At 44.6% G+C, this 17,048-nt stretch overlaps 1 protein-coding gene across 1 annotated transcript in view; it reads left to right on the top strand.

Annotated features, from left to right (window-relative positions):
- The window catches only part of LOC137367180 (dynein axonemal heavy chain 8-like), a 2,531,605-nt gene that overhangs the window by 503,330 nt on the left and 2,011,227 nt on the right, over nt 1-17,048 (top strand). Inside the window, exons 33-36 of the mRNA XM_068028616.1 lie at nt 11,472-11,591; nt 13,263-13,344; nt 13,817-14,065; nt 14,595-14,709. Coding sequence (XP_067884717.1) covers nt 11,472-11,591; nt 13,263-13,344; nt 13,817-14,065; nt 14,595-14,709 — 566 coding nt within the window. The remainder of the gene's footprint in view (nt 1-11,471; nt 11,592-13,262; nt 13,345-13,816; nt 14,066-14,594; nt 14,710-17,048) is intronic.

Below are 17,048 nucleotides of genomic sequence, written 5' to 3'. Positions count from 1 at the left end.
GCATGAAGAAGTGCTTCCTGTCATTAATTCTCAGTTTGCCTTTGACCAGTTTGTCCCCATGTCCCCTTGTCCTACAGTCACGATTTCACTTGAAATCATGCTCAGCATTCACATTTTCTGCTTCACTTATTATTTTACATGTTTCTGTAAAATTCTCCATTATTCACCCTTCAAGGTGAAGAATCCAAGATTTTTCATTTTTCCTTGTAATTTAGTCCTCTGACAATAGAGTCAGTCTTATGGTCCTTCTCTCCACATTTCCAGGCTTGGATATTACCCTCTGACTTTGGTGATCTGAACTAAACACAGTTTTTATATTGTGGCCTAACCAGAGCACTATGTGGCTTCAGCATAATATCCTTATACTCTTATCACTTTGCAATATAATTCAGAATTCTGGCAAAATTATTCGGAATTCTTTTTGATTTGTTGACTGCTGCTCTGAAATGACTGGTGTTATGAGATTTAATTTTTTTTAAATTTGACAATCTATATTTTACAAAGACTGAAAAGGATTTCATGGACATTTTATCATCTGGAGATTGTTGAACTTTGTGGGTGTTTTTTTTTAAAAGGAAGGTCAACAAAATGTTGACCAGCAAAGAAGGACTGAAAAGCATGTGATTTCAAGTAAACACAGCAGGGGTCTCCTAACCTGAAGGGACAGATCACAGAATCACAGAATAATATAGTGCAGAAGAGGCCCTTCGGCCCATCGAGTCTGCACCGATGCATTAAAACACCTGACCTGTCTACCTAATCCCATTTGCCAGCACATGGCCCATAGCCTTGAATGTTATGACGTGCCAAGTGCTCATCCAGGTACTTTTTAAAGGATGTGAGGCAACCTGCCTCTACCACCCTCCCAGGCAGGGCATTCCAGACTGTCACCACCCTTTGGGTAAAAAGGTTCTTCCTCAAATCCCCCTTAAACCTCCCGCCCCTCATCTTAAACTTGTGACCCCTCGTAACTGACCCTTCAACTAAGGGGAACAGCTGCTCCCTACCCACCCTGTCCATGCCCCTCATAATCGTGTACACCTCAATCAGGTCACCCCTCAGTCTTCCCTGCTCCAGTGAAAACAACCCAAGCCTATCCAACCTCTCTTCATAGCTTAAATGTTCCATCCCAGGCAACATCCTGGTGAATCACCTCTGCAGCCCCTCCAATGCAATCACATCCTTCCTATAATGTGGCGACCAGAAATGCACACAGTACTCCAGCTGTGGCCTTACCAAATTTCTATACAACTCCAACATGACCTCTCTGCTTTTGTAATCTATGCCTCGATTGAGTCCCATATGCCTTTTTCACCACCCTATTAACCTGCCCTTCTGCCTTCAGAGATCTATGGACAAACACGCCCTTTGTTCCTCGGAACTTCCCAGTGTCAGGCCATTCATTGAATACTTCCGTGTCACATTACTCCTTCCAAAGTGTATCACCTCACACTTTTCAGGGTTAAATTCCATCTACCACTTTTCTGCCCATTTGACCATCTCCGTTAATATCTTCCTGCAACCCAAGACACTCAACCTCACTGTTAACCACTCGGCCAATCTTTGTGTCATCCGCGAACTTACTGTTCTCTATGTCATTTACATATATGACAAACAATAGGGGACACAGCACAGATCCTGTGGTACGCCACTGGACACTGGCTTCCAGTCACTAAAACAACCGTCTGTCATCACTCTCTGTCTCCTTCAGCTAAGCCAACTTTGACTCCACCTTATCAAGTTACCCTGTGTCCCATGTGCATTTGCTTTCTTGATATGTCTCCCATGTGGGACCTTGTCAAGGGCTTTGCTGAAATCCATGTAAACTACATCAACTGCACTACCCTCATCTACACGCCTGGTCACATACTCAAAAAATTCAATCAAATTTATTAGGCATGACCTCCCTCTGACAAAGCCATGCTGACTATTCCTAATCAAATTTTCCCTCTCCAAGTGGAGATAGATTCTCTCCTTCAGAATTTTCTCCAATAGTTTCCCTACCGCTGACGTGAGACTCACTGGTCTGTAGTTCCCTGCCTTATCTCTGCAACCTTTCTTAAATAGTGGGACCACATTAGCTGTTCTCCAGTCCTCTGGTACCTCCCCCGTGGCCAGAATGGAATTATAAACTTGGGTAGGAGCCCCTGCAATCACCACCCTCACCTCTCACAGCATCCTGGGACACAAATCGTCCGGACCTGGAGATTTTTAAGCCTGCCAAAACCTCCAATACCTTGTCACTCTCTATGACAATTTGCTCAAGAACCTCACTGTCTCTCTGAGTTCCATATCTACATCCTCATTCTCTTGGGTGAAGACACATGTGAAGTATTCGTTCAACACCGTACCAATGTCCTCTGGCTCCACCCACAGATTTCTCCCTTGGTCCCTAATGTGTCCTACGCTTTCCCTGGTTATCCTCTTCCCATTGATATTCTTCTTCTTCTTTGGCCTCTTTGTCTCGAGAGACAATGGGTAAGCGCCTGGAGGTGGTCAGTGGTTTGTGGAGCAGCGCCTGGAGTGGCTATGAAGGCCAATTCTAGAGTGACAGACTCTTCCACAGGTGCTGCAGATAAAATTGGTTGTCAGGGCTGTTTCGCAGTTGGCTCTCCCCTTGCGCTTCTGTCTTTTTTCCTGCCAACTGCAAAGTCTCTTCGACTCGCCACACTTTAGCCCCGCCTTTATGGCTGCCCGCCAGCTCTAGCGATCGCTGGCAACTGACTCCCACGACTTGTGATCAATGTCACAGGACTTCATGTCGCGTTTGCAGATATCTTTAAAAGGAGACATGGGCGGCCGGTGGGTCTGAAACCACTGGCAAGCTCGCTGGACAATGTGTCCTTGGGGATCCTGCCATCTTCCATGCGGCTCACATTGCCAAGCCATCTCAAGCGCCGCTGACTCAGTAGGGTGTATAAGCTGGGGATGTTGGCCGCCTCGAGGACTTCTGTGTCGGAGATACGGTCCTGCCACCTGATGCCAAATATTCTCCGGAGGCAGCGAAGATGGAATGAATTGAGATGTCGCTCTTGGCTGACATACGTTGTCCAGGCCTCGCTGCCATAGAGCAAGTAACTGTTTGATATACACATTGATATACTTATAGGATATCTTGGGATTTTCCCTACTTTTACCAGCCAGAGCTTTCTCATATCCCCTCTTTGCTCTCCTAATTGCTTTCTTAAGCTCCATCCTACACTTTCTGTACTCCACTAATGCTTCTGTTGATTTGCTCTCCTTGTATTTGCTAAAAGCCTCTCTTTTCCTTCTCATCGTAGCCTGAGTGTTTCTGGTCATCCATGGTTCTCTGGGCTTGTTGCTCCTACCTATTACCCTAGAGGGAACATGTTGGGCCTGTACCCTCCCCATTTCCTTTTTGAATGCCCCCCACTGCTCTTCTGTCGATTTCCCGACAAGTAACTCTTTCCAGTCTACCTTGGCCAGATCTTGCCTTATTTTACTAAAATTCACTCTCCCCCAATCTAAAACCTTTTTTTTCAACTTTTCTATATCTTTCTCCATAACAAGCTTAAATTGTACCATGTTATGGTCGCTATCACCAAAATGATCCCCCATCAACACCTCAACCACCTGTCCGGCTTCATTCCCCAGAATTAGGTCCAGCACTGCACCCTCCCTCGTTGCATCCTCTACATATTGAGCTAAAATGTTCTCCTGTATACATTTTAGGAACTCCACTCCATCTAAGCCCTTAACATGATGACTATCCCAATTAATGTTGGGAAAGTTGAAATCACCTAATATAATTACCTTATTATTATTTTTACACACCTCTGCGAATTGCGCACATATTTGCTCCTCAATTTCCTGCTGACTATCTGGGGGTCTATAATAAACACCTAGCAATGTGGCTGTCCTTTCTTTATTCCTAAACTCTACCCATACAGCTTCATTTGATGCCCCCTCCAAGATATCATCTCTCCTTACCGCAGTAACTGACTCCTTAACTAATTTTGCAATGCCCCCTCCGCTTTTCCCCCCTCCTCTGTCTCGCCTGAAGATTCTATATCCAAGGATATTGAGCTGCCAATCCTGCCCCTCCCTCAACCACGTCTCCGTGATGGCTACTATATCACAATTCCATGTGTCAATCCTTGCCCTTAACTCATCCGTTTTACCTGTAATACTCCTGGCATTAAAGTAGAGGCCATCCATCCTGGTCTTACTCCCTTGAAACTTACTTCCGCTGTATTCCCTCTGACTCGTTTGCTTTCCTGTGTTTAGCTGTGTCCCTATTCTGCTAGGAGTCTGCGTCCCCTCCCCCTGCCAAATTAGTTTAAACTCCTCCCAACAGCACTAGCAAACCCGCCAGCAAGGATGTTAGTCCCCCTCTGGTTCAGATGTAGACCGTCCCGCTTGTACAGGTCCCACCTTCCCCAGAAATGGTCTCAGTGGTCCAGGAATCTAAAACCCTCCCTCCTGCACCAACTCTTAAGTCACGCATTCATCTGTGCTATTCTGCTATTTCTATACTCGCTGGCACGTGGCACTGAGAGTAATCCAGTGATTACAACCCGAGAGGTCCTGCTTTTTAGTCTACTGCCTAACTCCCTGAATTCTTGATGCAAGACCTCATCCCTCTTTCTACCTATGTCATTGGTACTAACATGTACCATGACCTCTGCCTTATCACCCTCCCCCTTCAGGATGCCCTGCAGCCGTTCAGTGATATCCCGGACCCTGGCACCAGGGAGGCAACACACCTTCCTGGAGTCACGTTGACGGCCACAGTAGTGCCTATCTGTTCCCCTGACTATAGAATCCCCTATTACTATTGCTCTTCCTCTCTTTCCCCCTTCCTGTGCAGACATGCTGCTTGTGGTGACAGAAGCTTGGCTCTGTCCGCACTCCCTGGAGGAACCAGCCTCATCAGCCTCCAAAATGGAATACTGATTTGGAAGCGGGACCCCAGGGGACTCCTGAACTGCCTGTCTGTTTCTCTTGGACTGCCTGGTGATCGCCCATACCCTTCCTTCCTCAAGTCCCTTCAGCTGCGGTGTGACCACCTCTCTGAACGTGCGATCCACAACGCTCTCAGACTCGTGGATGCTCCACTGTTTCCAGCCGCCGTTCCAGCTCTGAAACCTGAGCTTCCAGGAGCTGCAGCTGGACACACGTCCTGCACACATGCTGGTCCCGGGGACTGGAAATGTTCCCGGATTCCCACATGCAGCAAGAGGAGCAAACCACGGTGTTAAGCTCTCCTGCCATGACTAAACCCTTTAAATTTAAAACTTTAGAAGACTGTTATAATAAAAAAAAATAAACCAAGTCTTGCTAAAATAATGACTGACAATTCAATCCAGTTTGAAAAATACCTACCAGCACTTAATCACCAGTCAGCTGTGCTCTTTGGAAACTCTCGGCTCCCTCACGCTCTTTGAGGACAGGTAGGAAATGAAAGGAGCTCCTCACCGAACTCCCTCAGTCACAAAACTCCCACTTTAGCACTCTACTGCAGCCCCAAGTCAGCACTCCAGTGCAAACGAAGTCAGCACTGTAAGATGCATTGGTGATCATCTTCCAAAATTCTATAGATTGTGGAATGGTTCCTGCAGATTGGAAGGTAGCAAATGTCACCTCACTATTTAAGAGAGGGAGAGAGAAAACAGGAATCTACATACCTGTTAGCCTTACATCAGTAGTAGGGAACATGCTAGAATCTATTCCAAAGGATGTGATTAATGGACACTTGGATAATCATGATCATATTGGGCATATTCAACATGGATTTATGAATGGGAATTCATGTTTGATGAACCTGTTGGAGTTTTTTGAGGATATTAAGAACAGAATTGATAAAGGGGAGTTGGTGAATGTGGTATACTTGGATTTTCAGATCAAGTCCCCCACAGGAGATTGGTTAGCAAAATTGAAACACATGGGATAGGAGGTAATATGCTGGCATGGATTAAGGATTGGTTAACAGGCATAAAGCAGAGAGTAGGAAAAAATGGGTCATTCTTGTATTATCAGGCTGTGACTCGTGGGGTATCGCAGGGATCATTGCTTGGGCCTGAGCTGTTCACAATATATATCAATGATTTGGATGTGGGGACCAAATGTAATATTTACAAGTTTGCAGATGACACAAAACTAGGTGGGAATGTGTGTTGTGAGGAAGATGCAAAGTGGCATCAAGGGGCTAAGTGAGTGGGCAAGAAATTGGAAGATGGAATATAATGTGGAAAAATCTTAGGTTATCCACTTTGGTCGGAGGAATAGATGTGCAGAGTATTTCTTAAATGGTAAGAGATTAGAAAGTGTAGATGTACAAAGGGACCTGGGTGTCCTTGTCAATAAGTCAGTGAAAGCTAACATGCAGGTGCAGCAAGCAATTAAGAAGGTAAATGGTATGTTAGCCTTTATTACAAGAGAATTTGAGTACAGGAGTAGCAAAATCTAACTTCAATTGTATAGAACCTTAGTTAGACTGCACCTGGAGAACTGTGTGCAGTTTCAGTCCCCTCACCTTAGGAAGAATATTATTGCCATAGAGGGAGTACAACGAAGGTTCACCAGACTTTTGTTCCCAGGTTGGTGGGACTGTCCTGTGAAGAGAGATTGGAGAAACTGGGCCTGTATTCTCTAGAGTTTCAAAGAGTGAGAGATTATCTCAGTGAAACTTACAAAATACAAAACTTGCAAAAAATTGATAGACCGATTAGATGCAGGTAAGATGTTTCCCCTGGCTGGGGAGTCTAGAGCCAGCTGACACAATTTCAAAATAAGGAGGAAGCCACTTAGGACAGAGAAGAAGAGAAATTTCTTTGCTCAGAGGGTTGCGAATGTTTGGAGTTCTCTACCTCAGAGGGTTGTGGAAGCTCAGTCATTGAGTATGTTTAAAGCGAGATTGTCAGATTTCTAAATAGCAATGACATAAGGGGATATGAGGATAGTGTGGGAAAGAGGCATTGAAGTGGATGATCAGCCATGATTGTTTTGAATTGCGGGGCAGACTCGATAGGCTGAATGGCCTACTCCTGCTCCTATGTTCCTCAGAAGAAGACAGTAAATCAGATGATAGTGCAGTTGAATTAGCTTAAATTCAGTTACAAATGAAACAACTTGAGCAGGAACAAGAAGTGGAAAAACTTCAGCTTCAACAGGAAACAGAAAAATAAATGAAGAAAACTTGACAAGGAAAAATAAAAAGAAACAGCAATAGCACTGGAAAGACTTGAGCTTGAATTTCAAAGAGAAAGTGAAAAAGAAGAAAGGTAATTTGATTTAAAAAGCTGGAACTAAGACAAAGGGATGGTCTTGACTCCAGTGAAAGTTCTGGTGGGGAAAGATCTGTCTCCAGTCCAGGATCCAATGGACAGCGTTTACATTTGTGCAAGCCCTCCCTAAGTTTGAGGAAAGGGATGTAGAGTCATTTTTCATTTCTTTTGAAAAGATAGCCAAACAGATGAAATGGCCAAAGGAAAGCTGGACACTGCTTATGCAAAGCAGGTTGATGAGCAGAGTTCATGAAGTTTATGCCATGCTTTCTGAGGAGGCTTTTGCAGATTATGAGATGGCAAAAAAGGCTATTCTCACTGTGTATGAGTTAGTCCCTGAAGCTTACTGACAGCAGTTTTGGAACCTCTGGAGATTGGCTGGACAGATTTACATAGAATTTGAGAGTGTAAAGCGAATTAACTTTGATTATTAGATACAGGCACTAAAGATCCCTTAGCGAACTGATTCTCCTGGAAGAATTTAAAAATTCACTCCCTCCAGTAGTGATAACTTATGTAGAGAACCAGAAGGTTTCAAGGCCAGACAGGCAGCAGAAATTGCTGATGATTTTGAGCTTGTGTATAAGCCCAAACCCTTTGTCCGTCACCCCCACAAACCCAAGAAGGTTAGAAGGGGGAGTGAAAGGAAGGCAAGTAGCTGGGTATAGCTGGGAATGTCCCTGGATAGAAAAGACTGTGCTGAGGGTGGAAGTGAGGCCCACAAGCCGAAGTGTTATCATTGTCACAAGGTGGGACATCTTCATTCAGAATGCTGGATGTTGCAAAGAAAACCCATGGGATTTGTTGGGTTATACAAAGTCAATGCAGAGAAAGGGGCTCTGACCGAGAATACAGCAGATCAGGTTGTAGCTTTGATAGCAATAGTAAAGCCAAATACAAAAACCAATGCGAGTGTAGGGGTTGAGAATAAGATACCTGAAAATTATGGGGAATTCTTGTTGAAAGGAAAAGTAACTCCTTATCCCTCGTGTGGCAAGCAAACCTATAGTTATACTTAGAGATACAGGAGCCAGCCAAACTGTCTGCTGGGGAAAGGCATAACATTTTCACCAGAGAGCACACTGAATGCCAAAGTTTTAGTGAGTGGTATTGGCGGGGAGTATATACCTGTACCATTGTATCAAGTGCGCTGAGAATGAAACCTAATGTCTGGAACAGTAACTTTGAGAGTTGTCCATAGTTTGCTGGTAGATGGAATTGATCTCCTACTGGGGAATGATGTGGTTGGAGCAAAAGTATTAGCTTCTCCCTGAAGCACAGAGAAACTAAGGGAAGTTAAAGAGACAGAACAGTTACAGGAAAAGGTTCCAGGAATTTTTCCTTCATGTGTAGTATCCTGAGCATTGGCTGAACAAGTTCCATTGTCACAAGTAAAATTGGCACCATAGGCAGATAGCCGAATATCTGAAACTTTCTTTGGGGATTTGGATAATACAAATGAAATTTTTAATAAATCTCTCTGATCACAGCTCAGCAAGCTGATGCAGAGTTAAATAAAGTGGCAGAATCTGCTCTGACTGAAGCAATGCACCAAGGCTCCTTCGACAGCACCTTCCAAACCCGCGACCTCTACTAACTAGAAGGACAAGGGCAGCAAATACATGGGAACATCACCACCTGCAAGTTCCCATCCAAGTCACACGCCATCCTGACTTGGAACTATATCGCCATTCCTTCACTGTCGCTGGGTCAAAATCCTGGAACTCCTTTCCTAACAGCACTGTGGGTGTACCTACCTCACATGTTTGAATCAAGGCTATAATGAGGTCCGGTGCTGAGTGACCCTGGCGGAACCCAAACTGAGCGTCACTGAGCAGGTTATTGCGAAGCAAGTGCCGCTTGATGGCACTGTTGGTGACACCTTCCATCACTTTACTGATGATTGAGAGTAGGCTGATGGGGCGGTAATTGGCCAGGTTGGACTTGTCCTGCTTTTTGTGTACAGGACATACCTGGGCAATTTTCGACATTGCCGTGTTGATGCCAGTGTTGTAGCTGTACTGGGACAGCTTGGCTAGAGGCGTGGCAAGTCTGGAGCACAGGTCTTCAGTAATGTTGCCGGAATATTGTCAGGGCCCATAGCCTTTGCAGTATCCAGTGCCTTCAGTTGTTTCGTGACATTGCGCAGAGTGAATCGAGTTGACTGAGGTCTGGCGACTGTGATGCTGGGGACTTTGGGAGGAGGTCGTGTTGGATCATCAACTCGACATTTCTGGCTGAAGAGTTTTGCAAATGCTTCAGCCTTATCTTTTGCACTGATGTGCTGGGCACCCTATCATTGAGGACGGGGATATTTGTGGAGCTACCTCTTCCAACCACCTTCAACATTCACTCCCTTTAAGACCGACTCACAGTAGCTGCTCTGTGTACCATCTACAAGATACATTGCAGCAACTCACCAAGGCTTCTTCGATAGCACCTTCCAAACCCACAACCTCTACCATCTAGAAGGACAACGGCAGCAGATGCATGGGAACACCACCAAGTTCTCCTCCAAGCCATACACCATCCTGATTTGGAACAATATCGCCATTCCTTCACTGTCGTTGAATCAAAATCCTGGAACTCCCTTCGGAATAGATCTGTTGCTGCCTACACCCCAAGGACTGCAGTGGTTCAAGAAGGCAGCTCACCACTACCTTCTCAAGGGCAATTAGGGATGGGCAATTAATGCTAAACTAGCCAGTAATGCCCACATCCCATGAACAAATTTTTAAAAAAAGGATTAATGCTGGGACCATTGCTGTTCTTAATTTATATTAACAATTTGGACTTTGGAATCAAAAACACTACTTCTAAATTTGCAGTTGATGCCAAATTGGGGAGCAAATTAAATACTGAAGAGGACTGCAACAAATTACAGGAGGACATCAATAAATCTATAGAAGGGACAAATAATTGGCAAATGAGGTTCAACACAGATCAATGTGACATAGTACATTTTTATAGGAAGAATAAGAAGATCATATTAATGGAAAGGTGCATGTCCAGGTGGGGTAGAGGATCAAAGTACAATTACACCACGGACGAATACACCACAGTTTTGCGAGGCAATAAAAGAAAAGCAAACCAAGCACGAGGCTTTACTTCTAGAGGGATAGAATTGAAAAGTAGGGAAGTTATGCTAAACCTGTATCGAACCTGTATTTGACCACAAATAGCGTACTGCGTGCAGTTCCTGTCGCCATTTTATGAAAATGATATAGAGGCACGGAGTCACTGCAGACAGTGCAGAGAAGATTTGCAAGAATGATATTAAAAATGTTTGCGAATAGATATGACAAAAGGATGAACAGGCTGGGTCTCTTTTCTCTTGAGAAAAGAAGGCTGAGGGGTGACCAAATAGAGATCTTTATATGTATGAAAGGTTTTGATAGAGTACAGGAGAATGAGTAGCCATATAAATACTGTGGCTACAAGAGCAGGTCAGAGGCTAGGAATCCTTTGGCGAGGAAATCACCTCCTGACTCCCCAAAGCCTGTCCACCATCTACAAGGCACAAGTCAGGAGTGTGATGGAATACTTTCCACTTGCCTGGATGGGTGCAGCTCCAACAACACTCAAGAAGCTCGACACCATCCAGGACAAAGCAGCCCGCTTGATTGACACCCCATTAACAAACATTCACTCCCTGCACCACCGATGCACAGTGGCAGCAGTGTGTACCATCTACAAGATGCACTGCAGCAATGCACCAAGGCTCCTTAGACAGCACCTTCCAAACCCGCGATCTCAAGAAGGCAGCTCACCACCACCTTCTCAGGGGCAAATAGGGATGGGCAATAAATGTTGGCCTAACTAATGACGCCCACATCCCATGAATGAATAAAATAAAACTTGGAAGGAAGAGCATAATTAGAGGCCATCAATATAAGATAGTCACCAAGAATTTCAGAATGGAATTTAAAAAAACAACTTTACCCAGGGAGTGGTGAGAATGTGGAACTCGCTACCACAGGGAGTGGTTGAAGCAAATGATATAGATGCATTAAGGTCAAGCTTGACAAGCATATGAAGGAAAAGGGAATAGAGAATTACAATGATATATTTAGATGAAGAAAGATGGGAGGAGGCTCAAGTGGAACATAAATGCCGGCATGGACTGGCTGGGCTGAATGGCCTGTTTCTGTACCTATGTAATCTTATGTAATTATTAATACTTTCATAAAATGATAAAAATACGATATTCATTGTTTTTTTCAGCTAATTGACCTGCGGGAGATGCACATAGATGAAGCATTGTACGAAATATCCCAAAAGATTATAATCAACCTGCCAGAAGATCATACTTTAACCATGGAAAACATGCTTAAGTACAATGAGGTAACATTATTTTATAGATTTTTAGAATTAATAATTCAAAATCAAATTAGTGAGCATTGAGAAATGTTTGGATTAATCAGACATTCAACAAAGATTTGTTAAAGACAATACAATCAGAAAATTGTGGAAATACACAACAGTTCTGGCAGCATCTGTGGAGAGTGAGATAGAGGCTGGAATTTTACACCCCCCAATCGAGCGGGCGTGTGGCAGGGGTGGGGGGGTGTTTAAATTTGAGTGGGAGGTGGGGCAGGGGGCCATTCCTGTTGCAAATTTACACGGGCGGCGAGAATTGGCCGCCCGCCCCAGGCCAATCAATGCCCTTTAGTGGCCAATTAACTGGCACTTAAGGGTCTCCGCCTGCCACCGTGGGTATTTTACCCTTGGCTGGCAGATGGCTGAGACACCAAGAACTCCGCAGGCTGGGGCGGGTCCTGCTGGTCGGGTACCCTGTGCCCCACAAACGGCCGCCCCCCAGAAGCCCCAATTGCCCCCAATGCACAACACTCCCCTGCCTCCTAATCGACCCCCCGTGCCTCACCGTGGCCTGTCTGATTGTCTCTGGCAAGTCCCTAAAAACTTACCTTTGTTCCGGGGCCATTCTTCATCTTCCTGCTGATTGGCCAGCAGCTCCATTAGGCAGGTCTGCCTGCCTCAAGGACGTGGAAATCCCGGCCAAGACCAATTCAGGGCCTGGGGACCACAAAATCCCAGTATGGCACCCCAGGCCCGGCGGAGGCAGGCTTGCCACCGACTTTTTGGCTGGTGGACAGGGCCTCCTGCCCAATGGAAAATTCCGGCCAGAGTTAACGTTTCAGCTCAATGACCTTTCATCAGAATAAAACAATACTACTTACCTTATACATGGGATAATGTATGGAAACCTGTAACCCTTGCCAAATCCTCACAATAAATGCACCCTGCGTACTTATACAGAAGGCCCCTATTTAGGCTGCAACTTATGGGTATCTATCTTCAGAGCAGAAGACGCAAAAAACATTTTGGCAGTAATGGGGAACCAAGGGTCGAGTGAAAATAAGGGACATAAAGTACAAGAGTATTAGTAAAGCTATAGTACAAGAGAAATTATTAGGACTAAAAGCTGACAAATCCTCGGGACCTGATGACCTATATCACAGGATTTTAAAAGAGACGGCTACAAAGAAAGTGGTTTTGATCATCCAAAATTTCACAGATTTTAAAAGGAGGTTATTACACAATATTAAGGTTCATGGGATTGAGACTAATATTTTAGCAAAGATCATGGATTGGTTAACGAGCAGTAAGCATAGAATGGAATAAACAGGTTATTTTTGGGTAGGCAGACTGGTACTAGTGGGGTACTTCAAGGATCAGTGCTTGGGCCTCAACTAGTTACAATCTATAGCAATGACTTAGATGAGGGGACCAAGTGTAATGTATCCAAGTTTGCTAGCAATACAAAGCTAGGTGGGAGGGTAAGCTGTGAGGAGGACGCAAAAAGTTTGCAAAAGGATTTAGACATATTAAGTGAGTAGGAAAAAAAATTGGCAAATGTAATATAATGAGGAGAAATGTGACTTTATTCACTTTGATAGGAAAAGTAGAAAAGCAGAATATTTTCTAAATGGTGAGAGACTGGGAAATATCGGAATTCAGAGGGATCTGGGTGTCCTTGTATATGAATCACAGGAAGTTAACATGCAGGTACAGCAAACATTTAGGAAAGCAAATTGTGAGCTTGCCTATATTACAAAAGGATTGGAGGACAAGAGTAAAGAAGTCTTAGTGCATTGCATATAGTGCCTTGGTGAGACCACATTTGGAAGACTGTGCACAGTTTTGGTTTTCTTACCTAAGGTAAGGTATGCTTAACACTGCTTCATCATTCTAATTCCTGGGATGAGGGATTGTCCAATGAGGAGACATTGACTAGACTTGGCCGATGTTCCCCAGCACTTGCAAGAATGAGAGGGGAGCTCATTAAGTCATTAAAAATTCTTAAGCGGCTTGACAGGGTGAATACTGGGAGGATTCCAGAGCTCGGGGTTTCAGAATAAGGGGTCAGCCATTTAGGACTAAGATGCGAAGACATTTCTTCATTCATGCGCCATCACTAAGATCATATATTTTCATCTCTGTAACATCGCCCAGATCTGCCCCTGCCTCAGCTCATCTTCCAGTGAAACCCTCATCCATGCCTTTGCTACCTCTGCACTTGACAATTCCAATGCAATCCTGACAAGCTTCCTGTGATATATTTGGGACGCTGGACACCAAGTATAGCCAGTTCAAGGAAGTGGTTATTTACGTCATGACATCATCACGCCATTACATCATTAAGGCATCATATCATCAGCATATTATACAAATACCTGCTTCCCCTTTCAAAAGAAAAATATTTTTCTCGACACAGAACTATATTTACAAATCAAGTTTCCTAACTGGTTTACAAAGTCTTTCTGATCTCCTTACAGTTTTTCGTGTAGAGTCAGGTTTTGTACTGTTTGGTTTACGTTCAGAACATAGAGACAATCTTGTCTCTTTCTCAAAAACTAGTACTTCAGACACTGAAATCTGAACTGGTTCATACTCTGACATGAGCTCATGACAAAGCAGATCGCGCTCATGTTTTGGTTTATCCCTTGCTGGGATCATGTGATTCACATGGAAATTTCTCATTTTACCATCAATCTCAACCAAGTATCTTTTGGTTCCACACACCTCTACTACTTTTCCCAAATCCCACTGTGTGACTTGTGAGGTGGACTCAAAACACGAACATGCTCACTGTATTTGAAACTGTGCTCTCTTTTGTTCACATTAAATCTTTTATCGACAAGTGCGTCAAGGGTATGGGGTGCAGACATGAAAGTGGAGTTGAGAGCACAACCAGATCAGCCATGATCTTATCAAATGGTGGAGCAGGCTCGAAGGGCTGAATGGTCTACTGCTGCTCCTAAGTCCTGTGCTCCTATGTCCTAAATTGACATTCCTGACTATACGGTTTGTGTTCAACTTTAGCAGTCAAGTTAGATTCAAATGTGTCCTTAATCTTCTCTTCATCAAAAGCTCAGCAGGTGCATATCCTGCAGTGGATTGTGCTGTTACCATACGACCATGCGAATTGGGAGCAGAAGTAGTCCATTCGGCCTGTTGAGCCTGCTGCACCATTTAAAAAGATCATGGCTGATCCGTTTCTGTCTTGAATTCCACACTCCCATCTACCCCCGATAATCCTTGATTCCCTTACCAAACAAGAATCTATCTACCTCCGCCTTAAAAACGTTCAATGACCCCGCCTCCACCACCTTCTGAGGCAGAAAATTCCAAAGTCGCACAACCCGCTGAGAGAAAAAAATTCTCCTCGTCTCTGTTCTAAAAGGGCGACTCCTAATTTTCAAACAATGCCCCCTAGTTCTGGACTCACCCACAAGAGGAAACATCCCCTCCACATTCATTCTGCCAAGACTGTTAAGGATATTATTTACTTCAATCAAGTTTCCCCTCACTCTTCTGAACTCCAGTGAAGACAAGCCCAGTCTGTCCAACCTTTCATCCTAGGACAACCCGCTCATTACAGGTATCAATCTAATAAACCTCCTTTGAACCACCTCCAACTTCACATTTTCCCACATTATACTCCATCTGCCAGATTTTTTGCTCACTCACTCAAGCTATCTATCTCTATCATTCTGCAACTTCCTTATGTCCTCTTCACAACATACTTTCCTACCTACCTTTGTGTCATCTGCAAATTTAGCTACCATACCATTGCTCTACTCATCGAAGTCATTGATAGAAATTGTAAAAAGTTGAGTTCCCAGCACAGACCCCTGCGGGACTCCACTCGTCACTTCTGACATTCAGAACAGGACCCATTTATGCACACTCTCTGTTTTCTGCAAACCAGCCAATCTTCTATCCATGCTAATATGTTACCCTCTACACCATGAGCTCCTACTTTGCGCAATTACCTTTTATGTGGCATCTTGTCAAATGCCTCTGGAAATCCAAGTACAGTACGTCAATGGGCTCCCCTTTATCCACAGCGCATATTACTCCTACAGAGAACTCCAATACATTGGTTAAACCTGATTTCCCTTTCACAAAACTATGCTGACTATTCCCAATTACCTTGAGTTTTTCGAAGTGCCCAGCTATAACCTCCTTAATGATCGATTCTAACACCTTGCCCACGACAGTCATCAAGCTAACTGGCCTATAGTTACGTGTTTTCTGCTCCCCCCTCCACTTCATTAATACAGGGGTTATATTTGTTACTTTCCAATCTGATGGAACCTTTCCAAAATCTAGCGAATTTTGAAAAATTAACACCACGCATCTACTACCTCACTAGCCACCTCTTTTAAGACCCTAGCATGAAGCCCGTCAGGACCCAGGGACTTGTCAGCCTGCAGCTCCATTAGTTTGCTCAGTACCGCTTCCCTGGTGATTTTAATTTCCACCACCTGATTTATAGCTATTACTGGAATGTTTGTTCATTTCATCCACCATTTCCTTATCTTCTTTCTTCTTCTTCTTTCGCCTCCTTGTCTCGAGAGACAATGGGTAAGCGCCTGGAGGTGGCTATAAAGACCAAAGTGACAGACTCTTCCACAGGTGCTGCAGATAAAATTGGTTGTCGGGGCTGTTACACAGTTGGCTCTGTCCTTGCGCTTCTGTCTTTTTTCCTGCCAACTGCTAAGTCTCTTCGACTCGCTACACTTTAGCCCCGCCTTTATGGTTGCCCGCCAGCTCTGGCGATCGCTGGCAACTGACTCCCACGACTTGTGATCAATGTCACAGGACTTCATGTCACATTTGCAGATGTCTTTAAAGCGGAGACATCGTCGGCCGGTGGGTCTGGTACCAGTGACGAGCTCGCTGTACAATGTGTCCTTGGGGATCCTGCCATCTTCCATGCACCTCACATGGCCAAGCCATCTCAGCAGCCGCTGGCCTTGTAGGGTGTATATGCTGGGGATGTTGGCCGCCTCGAGGACTTCTGTGTTGGAGATACGGTCCTGCCACCTGATGCCAAGGATTCTCTGGAGGCAGCGAAGATGGAATGAATTGAGACGTCGCTCTTGGCTGATGTACGTTGTCCAGGCCTCGCTGCCGTAGAGCAAGGTACTGAGGACACAGGCTTGATACCCTTGGACTTTTGTGTTCTGTGTCAGTTTGCCATTTTCCCACACTCTCTTGGCCAGTCTGGACATGGCAGAGGAAGCTTTTCCCATGTGCTTGTTTAATTCTGCATCGAGAGACAGGTTACTGGTGATAGTTGAGCCTAGGTAGGTGAACTCTTGAACCACTTCCAAAGTGTGGTCGCCGATATTGATGGATGGGGCATTTCTGACGTCCTGTCCCATGATGTTCATTTTCTTGAGGCTGATGGTTAGGCCAAATTCATTGCAGGCAGCTGCAAACCTGTCGATGAGTCTCTGCAGACACTCTTCAATGTGAGATGTTAAT

Source organism: Heterodontus francisci, chromosome 3 (assembly GCF_036365525.1).
Source record: "Heterodontus francisci isolate sHetFra1 chromosome 3, sHetFra1.hap1, whole genome shotgun sequence".
NCBI lineage: Eukaryota > Metazoa > Chordata > Chondrichthyes > Heterodontiformes > Heterodontidae > Heterodontus > Heterodontus francisci.
This window is presented reverse-complemented; position numbering and strand designations above follow the sequence as displayed.